This window comes from Aethalodelphis obliquidens, unplaced genomic scaffold, assembly GCF_003676395.1.
Source record: "Aethalodelphis obliquidens isolate GAN/ISIS:26980383/991018 unplaced genomic scaffold, ASM367639v1 scaffold18, whole genome shotgun sequence".
Taxonomy (NCBI): domain Eukaryota; kingdom Metazoa; phylum Chordata; class Mammalia; order Artiodactyla; family Delphinidae; genus Aethalodelphis; species Aethalodelphis obliquidens.
The window spans coordinates 18,950,305-18,968,088 of record NW_020837962.1 but is presented as its reverse complement, the minus strand read 5'-3'; the positions used below and the strand labels follow the sequence as shown (position 1 = coordinate 18,968,088).

Here is a 17,784-nt window from a genome sequence, read left to right as displayed (position 1 = left end):
GATAGTTTTGGCACCGTGGGTTTGGATTGGTTTGAACTAGGACTTGACTCACGTGAGTGCAGGGTCAGCATCTGAACTTTCGTGGCCTGGGTGCTCTGCTGGCCTCACCTGGTCCAGGTGGAAGGATGTGCATCCTCACTTAGAGAAAGGAGAATGAAAACCACACTGAGATATTATGTTTCAGCTATCGAGTTGTCAACGATGAAAAAGCACAACCAGCCATCCTGTCAGTTAGGCTGTGGGCACACAGCCTGGCTGGATGCAAACTGTGACACCTTAGGAAGCAGATCTGTCGACATGCAACACAATTAAATACGTGCTGAGTTTTTGGTTCAGTAATCTCAGTTCTAGGTGTTATTCTGAAGATTCACCTCCAATAATAGAAAAATACAGACGCTCAAGGTTATTCACGGCAACGTAGTATGTAACTGCAAGATATTGGAAACGACCTAAATGCCCATTCGAACGAGAGTGGTTACATAAGCTATGAGGCATCCAGTGGTTACATAAACTAGGAGGCATCCACCGCATGGGATAAAGCGCAGGTGAAAAAAGAGTGTGTGGTAGTGGTGTGAGCTGTTTGGATTGGATTGAGGATGTTAGTTTCTATCTATCTATAAGTAGATAAAAAATAAGTATGTCTGTGTACACACACATGGTTACACAGGTGTGTTTATGTACCTATGTGCTACATGTTTCTCCTGGCTCAGTCTGCCGGAGGGCCTGGGAACAACGCGCCCACCCCCCAGGTGCTGAGAAGACCCAGTGCCCGGACGTTGGTTTCTAGACACGGCTCTCCAACACAAGGAGCCAGGGTGCTTTGGAGAAACGGCTGATTTCAGGGTCAGGGCCGTCAACATCCAAGACAGACCTGGGACAGCTCTCTGTGCAGGAAATAATGATAAACTGGCTAATGGATGATAAGCTGTGTCAAAAGGACACAGAGCCAACCAGAAGGGGCGCCTGCTGTCAAATCTGTCACAAAGTGAGAATAAACACACAGTAAATACCGTAACGGATGGACAGGAACCCATAAAGTAAGAATCAATGGTCCAGCCTGAAATGAAGTAATAAATGCCTACAAATAAATACGAGGGAAGGGAAAACTCTTCCCCACAGCTGAATGCCAGCTAATAAATACAGAAGGAACAGTGGGGTTAGGAGCTTGTGAAGGACGTTAAGACCAGTAGGGGAACAACCAGTGACAAGCAGGATGCCCCATCCTCACACAGCACCTCCTACAAGACACTTATCAATTCCAGAGAAACCTGGCTCAACCAGGAGACACTCGGCAGGCACCACCTGCAACACGGGATGGAGTCACCGCTGGTCACGGGCACGTGCACCAGGGACACGCCAGCGACACGATACGGGGAGGCAAGCATGTCCTCCGCGGCGGTCCTGCCCAGAGCGCCGCCACCTGAATCCAAGCAGCAGGATCCCCAGACGACCCAGAGGGAGGGCTCCCCGTGAAATAACCGACCTGTACTCTCCAAGCATGTCAAGGGAGCAAGGGTGGTGACAGAGAAGGTTCCAGATTACAGAGGACTAAAGAGGCACAGCAAGAAGATGCAAGATGGGCTCCTGAGCTGGATTCTGGGCCTGACTCTTGCTTTTTGCTATAAAGGACAATGTTGAAAGAACTGGGAAAATGTACATAAGGTCTATAGACGAGATGACAGTATTGTAACGATTTCAATTTCCCGACTTTTATAATTGAACTTGTTTTTAGAAAATACAACTGGCTCATTTAGGGGTAAAAGGACATCTTGTCTGACACTTTCTTGCGAAGAGCTCAGGAAAACGTATGTACATTGAGAGAATGGGAACGCACCCACGGTAAACCGTTAAGACTGAAGGAAACCGGGTGACAACCATATATAGGGGTTGTCTGTACCGTTCTTGCAATTCTTCTGTCCGAAGTTATTTCGAAAATAAAAAGTCAAAAAACCCCTCACACGTGTGCCATTTTAGGAGGAAAACAATTATACTTTAAATTGAATTTCTTTCTTTTGGGGATTAAAAATTGCATACATTTTCCCCTCTTTTTTCATTATGCTTTAATGGAAACGCTGTGAGCATTGCAGGGAAAAATGAAAAAAATATCAAATTCACTCTTTTCATGACACACGAATAATTCATTTTACGCTGGTATTTCATCAAGTTCGTCCTTTTTATGTTTCCACAGAGAAGCTGCTTAGTAGTGTTGGATGTCACACACTTGCCCTCGGGAGCTCAGAGGCCTGCGGAGCCCAAGGCGGCTTCTGGAACAAAGCTGGGGCACTGAGCAGTCAGGAGGCTGCGCATGCCCACCACTGGGGCCCGGGTCGCAAAGGTCTCCCGGGCGAATCTGGCAGCGGGTGGCTCACTAGGGCCCACAGGGATGCTGCCCTCGGCTGACAGGCGAGGAGGGTGGAGGGCCCAGTGGAGCACGCACCTCCCGGGAACAAGCTATGGGGATACAACGTCCATCCACCTGTCCTCACCCATCTGTCCACCCACCAGAAAGGCCCTGACTCCCAAGGAAGTGCAAGAGCTACTTGGTGCCATGGGAGGGGCAGGTGGGAACCACGTGCCTTCCTCCGAGAGGCTGGCGGCCACCTCCCTCCACAGACCCTTGCATGCCCTCCACCCTAGGCTCCAGAAGCCTCTCTGGCTTGAGTGGGAGTCACGTCTGTGCTGCTCCGGTGAGGGCAGGCTGTGGATCCCCCGCCTGGCTTGTTTGATTTCTCCTTCATCTTCTCATAGCATCAGGTACTGGCCCAAGGCACCAGCCCCTGTACAGTGTGAGGCCCTTGGAGCTACGTCTCCCATCTCTGCAGCAAGGAGAAAGCCGTCTGCCCGAAACTTGGGAGCGGGGACCCCAGAGCCCATCACCCTTCAGCCCCTCGCCACTGACCATGGCCACTGCCCTGCACATTTGCATGTGCCTATGGCCCAGGTGGGCTCCCTAGTTTGTAAGAATGAGAATATCTTCTAAACCAAGGGCTGCCTCTGTGCAAGATCCCATTACAGAAAACCTCTGGTTGTATGTCAAGGTACTGGCTGGGGCTGTTCTAGGTCATCAGATACCAGCCGTTTTTTAAAAAACACTAATTTCCCAGTTTACTGTTCTGAAATATTCTGCTTTATTGAAAGGAAAGCAGATATTTAAATTATATATTAGTTAGTTTGAAGATTATAGAGTATTAAAATTCATTAAAGATGGCCTTGTACAATATGTGTATGTATGTATACATATAGATTATTTCACTCTGTGTGTGTGTGTGAGATGTGATGTCACATCTAAAAACTCTTCAACTAAGTCTTGGTCACAGAGATGTATATGTGTATACACACACACACACACACACACACACACACACACTTACACATACCCTTTGAAACAATTTTAGACTCACATAAAAGTTTCAAAAATAGAGCAGAGTTCCTGTAGGGACTGCAAAGATAGAACAGAGTCCCACATCCTTGACCGCCACCTCTTACATAAGCACGAGCCAGCACCTAAATCAGGACACCGACCCTGTCCAATGCAAGACCCCCGACCAGCCCCCCCAGCATGAGGCCCCGAGGGTCACCCAGGCTGCTGGGGCTGTCAGCAGTTCACTCTGTTTTGTTCCTGCGTGATTTTCCACGATAGGGAGGTGCCGCTGTGTGTTCCTCCGTTCGTCCACCGAAGGGCGTTTAATTCCAGTTTTTGATTCTTACTAATAAAGGCTGTGACGCATTCGTGCAGGTTTCTGTGTGAACACAGGTTTTCGTTTCTTTAGAGTAAATACCCGGGAATGGGGTTGCTGGGTTGTTCGGTGTTGGTGTTTTTACAGGAAAATGACCAATTGTCTTCCAGAGAGGCCTTCCCGCTTCTGCGTCCTCACCAGCATTTGGTGGTGTCAGTTCTTGGCATTCCGCCATCCTAAGGGCCGTGCAGTGCTCTTTCATCTTGGCTTTAGTCTGCATTTCTCGGAAGGTAGTGATGTTGAACATCTCCGTGTGCTTATTTGCCATTCGTATCTCCTGCTTGGGGAAGTGCCCGTTCTCTCCATTACCTGGCGGCTGGGCTCCATCCAAACTCTCCTGCAAATCCCTGTCACCCCTACCTTAGCTTCCGCCTCCCAAACGTAGACGCTCTGCCCGCCAGGTGGACTCCAGGTGTTATGAGAAGGGACTCAAAGCTGGCAGATCAGTGGTTGGCCTCCTGTGGGCACCCAGCCCATGCTAAGGACAGCAGATGGGGCTGTCATGGGGGGACAGTTCCAGCTGGAACAAAGGACAGAGCTGTGAGCCCGTAGGAGCACACTGACCTCCTGTGCACACGGCCCGAAGCCAGGACATAGCCCAAGCCTCCAGCAGCTACCCAGCCAGGAGCTCACCTGCCTCCTCTGTGAAGCTGCAGCAGTTGCTGCATTTCTAGAAGACAGGTGTAGAGGATCTCTAGCCATTCTCACCTTCCCCCTGCCACCCTGAGGCTAAGCGTGAGGCAGTGAGGACTCATGGAAAGAGACTGGCCGGGGGCGGGGACCGGAGAGAGGCAGCCAGTGGTGCAGGTGCTGCCCGGTAGCGCTGGCCGGCCTCGGGGAGGGAGGGTCCAGAAAGGGGGTCAGGGACCTCCAGTCTGCTTCACAGGGGGCAGATCACCTCCAGATTATCCATTTCTCGACTCATTTCAAGAGGGATTCAGAGTGACCAGGGTGGTGAGGGGAGTAAAGTGATGCCCTACTGGGAAGAGGGGGACCCCGGGGAGGGCAGGGTTGGGGGTGAGCATTGTCTCCATGTGTTAAGGGCCATCCTTAGAAGAAGGAGAGATGGGTCCTCAGGCATCCAAAGGGGTACCAGAGGCGGCCCCTCTCTAGAGAGGGAAACGTTTCCAGAAAGGGTGAGCCTTGTACCTTCTCTGTCTGTGAGGTGGGTTAGAAGCCTCCTGGACCACTGGTCAGCGGAGCTCTCTGTGCTCACTGCTCACACAGTGTATCCAGGGGCTGCAGTGTCGGCCTTGCTGGGAGCCGTCAGGAATGCAGACGCCCAGGCCCCACCCCCGCCAGCCGGGACCTGCCCACATGGAGGCTGCCAGGCTCAGAAGAGGTGTTTGGATGGGGAGTCACGGGGGATGCTCCATCGCTGGTGGCGGGGTCGCTGTCTCTCCACCCTCGTGTGTCAGGAACGTCCCCGGTTATCTGCCCTGCTACCTACCTCTGGACGAACATCCACTTCAGCAAGTAAACAACAACGGTGACAAACTGACTGTCAGTCCTTCTGTTCTCTGTCCTTGTGCATAAGAAGCACCTCTGACTACGTCCCTGTGACATGATGCTGGTCCTCCCCAGAGGAGTGGCATGGCTGTCACCGGGCGCTTCGCTCCCGCTTAACCCCATGGACACACCGAGGACTGGCCAGGGGCTGAGCAGGGCTGTCAGGGCACTGGCTCCTCTCCTCCCTTCCCCCTGCAGTTATGGGGCAGTTCTGTCCGGCTAGAATGACCTCATGATTTCTCTCTTTTCTAATGAAATGCCGATGGCACCGTGTTCTTAACAGTCTTCACGTCGTGCTTTCTCCTTAGTCCTTACTTGGAGGCTGTCTTCGTTTTTGTGGTTTGTGGGAAACATAGTCTGCTCTTGTGTTTCAGCACAGAGTCAGCTGCTGCCAGGATGTCCCACGCGGAGGCCCCGGGGCTGCCGCAGGGCCTACGGGGCGCTAAGTACCAGAGGCCCGGGTCCCGTGTCTGCTCCGTGCACTTGACGTGGGACACTTTTTAAAGCACCTCATTAAACAAAGTCGAGGTCACATAAATGCTCACCAGGAAGACCTCAAGGAGCCTGGGTGCTCACACAGGTAGCGTCTGGCTTCATTTCTATTGAAAAACGCATGACACTGACCAGGAGGGCTCCTCTGACAGTCATTCATTTACTAAGAAACCAATCGGCACAAAGGATCATTAGGTGCCCACTCGGTGCTGAGCTTCGGGGTGTATCCAGGAGCTCTCTGCTCCTTTCCCAGGAGGCTAAAATCCACTCGCCCAGAGCCCCCAGGGCCATGGGGGCACTGCCCATACCTCAGGTCCCGAGGCCAGGCTGGGCCCCCTCTGTGCTTTGTCTGAAACCCCCTCCTTTCTCGACACGCTGCCCCTTGCTCCCCCGCTGACCGGCTGGTCTCCCAGGGGACGTTTCCTAGCAAATCACGTGCTCATGAATCCTTGCATTGCGTCTGCTTCTGGGAAACTCAGCCTAAGGTGGCTCGGCCGTGTCCGACAGGACAGAAAGTCATCAACTAAACACACACACACATAAACAACGGCATATCAGCACTGCGACCTGGATGCTGGCGAGAAGGCAGCCAAGTGAAGGGGAGGAGAGAACATTCTGGGTCCAGAGCGGGCTGCAAAGCCGCCTGGGGGCTGGGAAACGGAGGGGGACCAGGAGGCTGGAGGTGGTGGGGACAGGGTGAGAGGCGAGGCGACGGGGGTGGGCGACTGCTCACGGGGCCCCTGCGTGTCTGCATTTTATTTAACTCAGTTTGGGTGATCTGCTACCTAACGATGTATCAAAGGGATCAAAGCAAAAGTACTAGAAGAGGAGACACAGTAATTGACTAGCTTACCAAAGGCTTGAAAATCTCCCTATTTTCTAGAAGAAACACGAGAGGAAAATCCCGTACGATCTACCATATTGAATCACGTCCAGATTTCACCCAGCCTGGGCCAGCAGAGCACGGGATGGTTTGCTGGACAGACAGGTATCCTCTGGGATCTGACCTCAAGTTACAGCTGTCCCTCCACTGCATCCCTGACCCTCCACCACCAAGCCTCCCTGAAACACCACTGCTTTCTCGGCTAAATCCTTCCTGAATCTGCATTTTACAGTGTAGACCTCTCTGGGTAACGTCTTGTGTAAGGTTATGACTCCAAGCAACGTGTTCTGTTTCTCAATATACTTCTTTCCACTCTGAGGAATGTTCTCTGACTTCTCAAGTTTTACCTGTTTGATGATTACACAGACGCCCCCCAGACCCCCTGGTGGTTCTCACCTTTCCAGAATTGTCCACACGGCACTACCGCAGGCTGGTGTACGTTTGGCTTCATACGACATGAAGACTTACAGGTGCCTCAGATGAACCGTGCAAAGGGAACATTTTCCCACTAACACTGCTCTCAACAGCACTGCTGTGTGGATTTCTTCTTTAACTGGACAAAGGCTGTTTTCCTAACTTGGCCTCGTGTTTCTCCGGTGACGGGGCTGTGGTGCGCAGCATGGTTTTCATTATCCAGGAGGAAACAGCCTTCCTTCTGGGACCCTTGCCGACACCCAGGCCAGGCCAGGTGGGGCCATCCCGCTTCCTCCCACCTGTGAAGGGGGGCAGCACCCTCCCTGGAGACAAGCCCGACGGGAATCCTCAGCACTTTGCACAGTGAGACCTCTTTCTTGCCTCCTCCGTGTCTGTTTCCTCCAGTGAGTATCAGCACCGAGCACCTGCTGCCCGGGGCCACGAGGAGGATGCGCAGGCTCTGCATCCGGAACGATGGAGTCTCCCTCACCTGCTAACGGTCTGAACGATCTGATGATTCTCGCACCAGCCAAATGCCTCTTGTTAACAAAAACCTAGCTTAACCTCAGCCCACGAGTGCCGGCCACCTGCACCGCCTCCCCCGTGTTAGTTTCTTTTTGCATCTCAGAATTCACAATGCACCCAAACTACCTGTGTGTCAGTCCTGTGAGCTTTTCCTTCTGTTTTTAGGAAACGCCGTGAAATGGTTTGTTAGGGAAAAAATGGAAAATATTGGCAGTCATGAAGTTGGGCTCATCCTGGATTTCTGTGGTTATGCTGCCATTGTTTCCCCAGCAGCGGGACGGACAGAAAGCTGAACAGACCATAATATGGGGGTGACACTTCCCACGATTCCCTTAAAAAGGACGTGGTCATCACCAATACTTTGAATTCAAAGGATGTGCTTCTTCTAACAAACTTGAATGCCGACGGTTTCCCACAAACTTTCTTATGACATAATGTCATTATGACATTATGATGTGGCAGGTGGGAGCTGAGGTTTTGGTTGCCATGGGCCAAGGTTAAATGGCATCCCCTGGGCTCCAGGCCATGAAGAGCGTTTTCTGCACACCTGGAGGTCGCTGAACGCGGGAGTTAGCGGCAGGCCCGTGAGGAGACACGTTTCATGCACCGTGGAGCAAATTTGCCCCTCGGGGACTCCAGAGGATCCTCCTGGTACCGAGTTTTGTTTACATGAGTATTGCTTGAAATAGGTGGACCTTTGGCTAAGCTTGGGGAAACTTTATTAAACCCCAATTTGGTTTAGAACAAAATTTTACTGGTATTTGTTCAAAACCGAGTATGGAAGAGATTCACCAAAGTCACGGGCCCGCCTTTCACTGTTATTCAAACCACATTTACCGTGTTAGCACGTTCAGCTCACAGCTACCTGTAAATACATAAAAGCTGATTTCATTACAATAATTGTAGTCTTACAACGATGAAAGATTCCAGTTCCAGGTGGCCACAGCTACACGGATGGCTCTCTCCCACTTGCAATTCTGAGCAGGGGCTCAGAAGCCACAGCTGAGAGATCAGTGTGAGCTTGAATGAGTAAAAAGGCTTTTATTTCCTTGGCATACAAATTTGGTCTGATGTCCCAACCCTTCTGCTTATCGGAAAGTGTTTCAGGGAAATGTGACGAATGATCCCCTTGTGTTCTTATGACAGATGGATTTATTACCTCAGAGGTTCTCTCCTCATCAAACGGCTCTAATTACATGCTCCAGTGCCTTTTCCTGGCACGTGTGAGATGAGAGTATAACGATATTGATTTTTATTTTGTAAGAAACATGCCGCAAGTCCCACGTTTATATGAGAGTTTTCCTTGACATAGAAAATTAAACCGGTAAATAGCGCACTGCTGTTCCAATCATGCTTGTATTTCTCACAATATTTTTGAATTTGTCTTTGGAAATCATAAGTATGTAGGATGCCCTCAAAATATTTACTTCGTAAAGGTAAATTTAATTTCCAGGTGAGAAGTTATTCCCACAGGCCTCTTTACAGAATGAGGTGCTTGAAGAGTGCTAGGTAAGATGTGACCATAGGAAATAAAACAGATTTCCTGTGCGAATGGTCCGCGCATAGATCCAAAGAAACTGGAATATCTAAATACATTTCTTTATTTACAGACTGTCTCAAGGGAGGAAAATGAGTAATTTAATTTCCTAATACTGTAAGTGGATATATGTCATATTATTTAAAGATAATTAATTCGATTAAAATTCTTAACCTAACCACCAGCCATCTGTGGGCATTTGAACATATTCTTGTCCATGTCTAGCGCCTGTTGGGAAATGCATCTAGCGTTTCAAATAATATCCTGCAAAACTTCTGGTATAACAGAGACAGGAGGCAGGCCTGTCCCTGAGAAATGACTGAACAGAATTGTCAAAACAGCCTCATCAGGGCACTCTGCACTGACCCAGGGCCAACGATAAACTGAGGGGCATGTGCTTACGAACCACTGCTAAATTCTGAGTCAGAATAGTGTGAGTCTGGGGTGTTCCTGCTCTGGGCTGATCTAAATCCACCACCAGCTTGGCCATGAAGTATTTCTGCTAGGGTGGAGCTACCCTTGGAGACCAGAAGCTTCACTGCTAGAAGGAGCTGAATTGACTGGGGAGCACAGGGTGGAAACTCCAGTCCCAGATACAAATTGGAAATCTTGCAGCTCTCCCAAACTATGGCTCTAGTCCTGGTTGGGCCAAGTGGCAGACAGCAGGATAACTCAAGAATTTAACAAGGAGCTCCTGGAAAGGAGAGGACCACAGCGGCCTGGGGATCTCTCCTCACATCCCAGGCTGATGTGAGGCTGTGCAAATGCATATTTGCCACCAAAAGGCAGTAGGAAGAAAAAGAGGAACAACAATAACAAAACCAAGAAACATGTAGAAAACAAAAATCAAAATGGCAGACATAAATCCAACTATATAAAAAATTACAGTTAATGCAAATAGATTAAATACTCCAATCAAAAGACAGAGATTGTAAGACAATTAAAAAAACAAGACCCACCTATGTGTTTTCTATAGAGACACACTATAAATTCTGAGACAAAAATAAACTCAAAGCAAAATGATGGAAAAAGATACCTCGTGCAAACAGTAATAATAAGGAAGCTGTGGCAGCTGTACTGATGCCACACACAATAGACCTGAAGACAACAAATATTATTAGACACAGAGACTGGCATTTTATAATGATAAAATGGTCAATATTCCAGCAACATATAACAATTATAAATGTACATGCACCAACCAATAGAGCCCAAAATACATGAGGCAAAAGCTGACAAAACTGATGAAACGACCAGGAAGATAAGCAACAAAGACAGAAAACGTGAACAGCATGGCCAACTCAACTCAACAAACATTCATGGGTTCTTCACACAACGACAAATACAAGTTCCTTCACAAATGCACAAGGCACGTTTCCCAGAACACACTGTACGTTAGGCCACACGTCACATCTCAATAAACTTGAAGAGAAATTATACAAACTATGTTATTCAACCATATGAAATTAAGTTAGGAATAAATGATAGGAAAAGTGTGGGAAATCCCTGAAATTTGGGAATTAAACAACACTTTTATAAATAACCCATTAAGAAAATAAACAAATCACAAAAACACTTTTATAAATAACTCATTAAGAAAATAAATAAATAAATAAACCCATGAAGAAAATAAATAAATAAACTCATTAAGAAAATAAATAAACCCATTAAGAAAATAAATAAACCCATTAAGAAAATAAATAAATAAAAACCCATTAAGAAAATAAATAATCACATATTAGATGATATTTTGAACTAAATCGAAAATGAAAAAACATATCAAAATTTATAGCAGGCAGTTAAAACAGTGTTCGAAAGTTACAGCTTTAAATACATATATCACGAAGGAAGAAAAATCTCAAATCAATAACTTAGAAACTAGGTAAAGAAGAGCAAATTTAGCCCATAGGAAACGAGAGGAAAATATCATAAATATCTGAGTGAAAATCATTGAAATGGAAAACCGAGAAGCAAGGACAAACCAATGGAAACAGATGACAGATACTTGAAAAGATCAAGGAAATGTATAAACCTTTGGCTAGACTGAGACTGAGCAAGCAAGAAATGGAAACTCACCAAAATTAGGCAGGAAAAGAGGAGACATTGCCAACTGTATAGAAAGTGAGAAGATTTAAACGGAATATTATGGACAATGTTATGCTGACAAATTAGGTAACTTGGATAAAATGGGCAAATCCCTAGAATGACACAAATTACTAAAGCTGAGTCAAGAAGAAAGGAAAACCTAAAGATTTGCTTTAAAATCATAGAGAAATCAGGGCTGATCAGTAATCAAAAATCTTCCCACAGAGAAGAGCCCAGGCCCAGATGGCTTCACTGTGAATCTGAATGAATACCTGAGAAGAAACAGTACCAATGCTGGGCAGAGTCCTTCAGAGAGAAGAGGAGGAAACACTTCCCAACTCATCCTATGAGGCCAGGGTCACCCTGACACCAAAGTCAGAAAAAGACAAGAAGAGAAAGCTGTAGTTGTCAAGGACCAAGACCCCTCACGGGCACAGAAATAAACATCCTTACCGAGTTGTTAGCACATTAAATCCAGCAGTATTTAAAGAGGAGCAAACACCATGGCCATGGGGGATTTATCCCCAAATGTAAGGACAGTTGAATATATGAAAATCAGTTAATATAATAGGTCACATAAATACAATAAAGGACAAAAATTCCCAGCATTTGCCATTTTTTATATTAAAAAAACTCCTGTTTAACCAAGTCTTGACAAAGGCTGCTCCCTGCACCTGATTAAGAGCCTCAAGGACTTGGTCCTTAATCTGAGTCTGAGCACTGACCCCGAACCAGGAGCGAGGCGAGGACCCCCAGTCAACACCTCTGTCACCAGCGCACGTGAGGGTCCAGCCCAGGTACAAGGCAAACAGACCAAACGAAACCCGGCCTCCCCGCCCCACCCCGGAGCAGCCTCTCACATCCTCATAGGATGCTAAGATCGTGGTTAAAACACTGCCTATTATTGTCTGAGTGATTTCAGTTTCCTCTGGGTGCACTCTTCTATTTTTGTTCTTCTGTTCTTTGTTCTTCACGCTTTGGGGTTTTCGTCAAATGTTTGCGAGTCCTCCCTGCTTCGTTCCTGGGTGTGAAAGAGGCCTCTGCCAGGTGCTACCCTGAGTGTGAAACCCTGTCTCTCCCAATAGGTTTCCGGTTTTTCACGGGAGGGCAGACTCAGGGCTTGGACAGCCCAGGTGAGGGCTCAGACATGAGGAGGTAGCTGTGTCTGAAACAGCCGTTCAGGGACCACAGAGTATCGCCATCAGAACACAAGAGTCTGACACCAGGAGAGCCACCTGGGACCCCTCCAAGCTTCCACCTCTCATGTGCAGCGTCAGGGACAGAGCCTGTCGCCCAGTGTGGCTGCCGGGATCAGACGGCAGGGTGAGCAGAGGGGCTGTCACAGGAAGATGCTCCACAAACACGCGTCGCCTTCTGCTTTCTTCCCGTGTCACTATTTCCCAGTGACGACATCCCATGTGCTTTCCAATGGATGCTGGAGGCTTGGCTTTGTCCCAAAAGGGCGACGATCAGCCTTTCAACATGCAATGAGGCCCCTCCAGCCCTGACCCGCACCCGCTTCATTTCATAACTTTAAGCTCAAATTGTATATTTTGCAGAACTGCTTTATTACTTGTGCCTGAAATCTCTCTGCTTGAGTTTGTTTGTGTGAAAAGGAGACCTGCGGTTGGGGCCCTGTGAGCTGTGGTTTTAGCTGCGGTCGGGTACCAGGAGGAGGCCCCAGATGGTGCACCCAGAGCGTCCCGAGGGCCCCCGAGGCGCCTGCCCGGTCACCCTCCATCCCCTCGCACCCCTGCAACTCCCCAGGCTGATTCTCCGCTGTGACGGGCTCCCACTCTCCTGGCAGCGCACGGCAAATGCCGTGGCCGAGGCCTCCGCACAAGATGCCTTCAATCAGCTGCAGATCCGCTCACGCCAGCACCACCGCTCCAGAAGCAAATGAAGCTGCAGGAGCTCCTACAGATGTGCGTCCAGTGAGCGGACCCGTCTGGACCAGGCCACCTCCACTCCAAGTGCTGGGCAAGTCCAGGCAGAGGTGGGGGCAGAGGAAAGGCTCCGGTGACAAGGCCCTGCTCCTACCAGGGCAAAGCTCGCTGAAAACTGTGATTTCCAGGAAACAGAATCGATCTGCTGTAGACTGAGTGAAGCCATGGAACTCCCCAAGGAGTCAAAACCACATTTTCCCTTTTATCGGAAGTAGAGCTGCCTTCTGGGAAGAGTCCCACATCAATACGGACCATGTTTTTTTTATTTGAGTAACAATACGACCAGGACTGTTCTCATCCTGTTCAGTTCAATGATCTTAAAAAGTGATGCTTGCTCTGTGGGAGCTGCTGCAGTCCTGGCCCTGTGGTTGGCATGTTCCTATCCTGTCACCCTGAGCAGCCCCTCCCACACTGACTTTTGTCTTGGCCATGTGACTTGCTTTGGAAGATAAGATGTGTAACGTGTGCTCCACGGCAGAGACTTGAAAAGCCCTGGCTCCCTGCTCACCCTGCTCTCTGCTCCCGGAATCCCCACCACGGCCGCCACATGATGAGAGGCATGTGGTCCTGTCACCTCTGTCACCCGGGCCAATAGCCCAGCCCACATTCTCAGGCTCAGGCCAGTGGGGGAACCCGGCAAGCCCAGCAGAGCAGCCTCCATCCAGCTGAGACCCCTGCAGAATGCTGACCCCGAGAATCACGAGCTCACAGGGCTGTTAGAAGCTACCGATGTGGGGGATATTTGTTACACAGCAAATGCTAATGCGTACATGCCCATTATTTTTTCATGGAATGGGAAAACAGAACACTTCCTGCCTGTAGGATGTGACCAGAGAGAGGGGAGACCTGAAGCCCACACGAGTGATGAAGAAACAGCGTAGGCAGGGCTACCTCTACATTTTCAGTCTACTAAGTGTCCCCCACTTTTCACTGCTGGGGATGTTATGTGTTGGAGCTGATTTCTAAGAACTTGTGACAAAGCTGAAAACCCTGTGCCAGCCAGCCTGGCCAATGGGGGGCTTGGGACCCTCTGTGCACAGAGAGGCCCCGACCCTTCCTTCCTATCTCCTCCAGACAATGGCAGGTACCACTTCCTGAGCATCTGTTCACTTGTAATGCTGCCCTGATTCTCTCATCCTCTTCTATGACAGGCCCCTCGTCCTGCTCTGCAGCCAGAGCAGCTCTGACGATGCACCCCTACCTGAAACACCCCCATCCCCCCAGGATCCCCTACACACGAGCCTGCATGGCGGCACCCCTGGAGCTGCAGACAGGCTGGGCTCCCAGTCTCGGCCCCGCCCCTCCGTGGGGCTCCTCTTGACCCTATTACTGTCCCTCCTGTCTCCAAGCCTCTGGGTTGTGTCCCCACCTAAAATCCAGTCTCCCCGAGACGGCAGTGAGGTCCTCAGGGACAGGACCCCGCGTCCCCTTGGTCCTGCCTTCCCGGCCCCACCAGGTCTAACCCCTCGCTGTCCCCACAGATCTAGGTTGGACACCTCTGTGTGTCATCTGCTCACGACGTCCCTTTGAATCTCACCCCCTACCCCGATGAACCTTCTTGCCGGAGGGTCTCTCTCTCCCCGGCCAGGTACAACCGGGCGCCTCCTCTGCAGGCACAACTGAGCCCCACGCTGAGCTCGGGGGTCAGCCTCTCCTTCGGAGGCTCTCGGAGCGGCAGGTTTCCATCACCATAACTCCCGCGTTTCGCTGAAATTGCATCTTTGTATGTCTGCTTCCTAAACTCCACGCAGCACTTACACTTTGGCTTTAGGCAAAACCCCAGACCTTGGTAAAGGTGGACGCTCAACAGAGGCTCCTGAATGGCAGCTAAAGCACTCGCCCAACTTTCTCAAATTTCAGCACGGCTCAAGCTCACCCCCGCTCTGCCCCTTGACGGGGTCCCCCGGGTGTGCTGGTCTTCCCGACGGCCTCCGACAGCTGCCCTCTGCTCCACTCCCTGTCAGCTGGGTTCGGGGCTCTGTTCACAGCGTTTGCTACAAAAGCACATTTTGTTTTCCATTTCTGAATATCTGTTTGGACTAAAACCACCTCTCCAGCTGCTTCTCGTTCTTGTTTTACCTCCGGTCCTGACGCCCCTGGTCTCCTGGGCCCATCAGTTCCCTGTGACCTCACTGACCTTCTCCCCAGCCTGGGCCCCCGCGGTGGGGCTGTCTACTCGACACCCTCCCTTGCTCTCTCCTGCCTCTCCCAGCTTGCAGGCAGGAAGCAACGAGCTTGCTCTGCCCTGAGCCTCCCCTGCTGAAGGGCGGCCGGCTGTCACGGGGAAGGTCACAGCGCTCGGTCGGGCCTGACCACACCTGCACACAGACCACCCCCCCCCAACACTGGCTGTCTCTTCTAGGATGGTCGCTTCCCTGAGTCACTGCCCTGAGGGTCTTTACCCTCCCCCAGCTCCATGACCCTCCCCCACGTGGGCCCTCATCCCATCCTCTTCCACCTAGAGCACTTGGACTTGTTAACCTTCTCAGACAAGCCTTGTGTGGACTGCTTGAGAAAGATCAGACTTCTGCCTGGACGCCAACTCCTGCCTCCCCAGCCCCCCGGCATCCTCTGCCCTGGACGTTTCCCTCCACCCACAAAACGTTCTCACCTATCAAAGTAGGAAACCAACTTCCTTTCCCTCTGACCACACGCTTCCTCCTAAAGGTCTCTCCCTCCCAACTGACAGAAACCGGCCCTTCTCTCCCTGCCATGCATGTCCTGGAGGAACCCCCTCTAGCCTCACAGCAGCAAAATGACTGCCCCCCGGCTTGGGCGCTGGCCTCCTGGGCTCAGACCGCTGCAGCCTCACCCTCGCCCTACACGGGGATGGCCGTGCATCACACCCCAGCCAACACGCACATTTCTGGGCGTGTGATCTGACGTCTGTGCCTGCCCTACGGGAGACGGGACCCTGCAATAATTCAGCTCGTCTGCCCCTTATGCTATCAATTTCAACTGTTTCTTCCAGCAGGTTTCAGCTCTTCCAATGATCCTTAGTAGACGCTCTGGAATGTCAAATTAAGGAAACCACACGTAGCAGCAAAAACATCCCAAATTGTCCCCACACGTGTACTTCCAGCCTTGTGTGGCCCTAGGACCATGAGCCCCCCTCCCCTACTCGCTTTTGCCAGTGACCGGTCTCCCCTGTGGGCGGGGTGTCAGCAGAGCCCCACCCCCCGCCAGCACTGGTCAACCATTATATCCATCTTAGCCCTGTCCGACGGCTGTGACCTTGTGCCCTCTCTGACCAGAATCTCTGCTGAAGCCCCCCGGGTCCTGGTCCTCAGCTCTTTCTCCGTCCCCGCATCTTCCACAAATGTTCTGAGTGAAGGGCACCCAGAAGACTTCGGTTTCCCTGCACTTGCGCACACTGGCTTCACGCCCCGACTTCTGCCTGGCACTCGTATCCCGCCGGAGCCCCACACCCTGCTCCCGAAGGCCCATGACAGACACGCGCTCTGACCTCCAGCTCCTGGAACCCCTCCTCCTCCACGTCGTAGGAGAGCGTGTGGATCTTGATGTCTTCGGGCGAGAGGTCGAGGAACTTGCCGTCGGGGTACTCCAGGCTCTCCTTGGCGGGCGACCGGTCCTCGATGAAGGTGGTCTCACAGCAGTCGGCCGCCACGCTGTCCCCCCAGGGGTGCAGCACGCCCTCCGAGTAGAGGATGATGTTGGGCCGGTAGAGGGACTCCACCGACTGCTGGAGGGTGTTGGGGTCCAGCAGCTGCTGGACCGGCTTGTTCCTGCTGCCGTCCGGGGCGGCCGGCGCCACGTTGCCCACCATCCGGCAGCTCTGGTACTGGGGCGCCGGGTACACGGACACCAGGCCATCCCTGCTCTCAGACACGAGGCTTCTGGTGTTGATCAGGCCATTCCTCTTGCCGGCCTCACCGAGCTTGCCGCGCACCAGCCCGCTCTTCTGCTCCACGACTCCAGCCATGGCGCTGTCCTCCCGGCCGGGCGTCGGGCTGGCGGGCTGGACTTGAGGGTCACGCTTGCCTCACGGGGCCCATTTCTCCTGGAGGAGGAAGAAACAGAGATGAGACAAGAAAATCACGCCTGCAGAGCTGCTCATCAGCCAGACCCTGGCTGTCTCAGGGTTTCCCGGTCGCCGGGGTGACAGCCGCTGGTCCGAGCCCACCTACTCTGCCGAGTTAGACAGGCTCCACGGGGGCAGCGGCCAGAGGGAGCCAGAGGTGGACTCCTTGCATCTATACTCTAGTCTCTGCTCCAAATGAAGGCGACTCTGCAGGAACTGGAACCACTGCTGCTCTAGAGAAACTCATGATTTCAACCGACCTGCTGAAACCCACAGGCAAGCCTACCCTCACCAGCCCCGACCACAGGGGACGTGGGGCAGTTCGTCCAACCCTCCCAGGCCCACGGCTCCTCGTCCCAGCAGAAAGCTCACACCAAAGAAGAGAGGGCTGACTTACAAAGATCTTGTGACTTAGTACTAATGGAACAAAGAAATAAAGCAACTATTTTAGTTTTTGAACTTTTCAAACAGATTTCCAACAAACAACCAACCTACGACCTCTTGTGAATAAAATTTTGACTAGAGGGACATTAAAGTTTTATATTCTAATAAATTCAAGGATTTTTTTTTTTTTTTTGCGGTACGCGGCCTCTCACTGTTGTGGCCTCTCCCGT

The 17,784-nt window shown here is 51.0% G+C and overlaps 1 protein-coding gene across 1 annotated transcript in view; it reads right to left on the bottom strand.

Moving 5' to 3' along the window:
* Positions 1-17,071, bottom strand: part of SYNDIG1 (synapse differentiation inducing 1) — a 56,924-nt gene extending 39,853 nt beyond the window's left edge. Inside the window, exon 1 of the mRNA XM_027118378.1 lies at positions 16,595-17,071. Coding sequence (XP_026974179.1) covers positions 16,595-17,071 — 477 coding nt within the window. The remainder of the gene's footprint in view (positions 1-16,594) is intronic.
* Between the last annotated feature and the right edge of the window lie 713 nt (positions 17,072-17,784).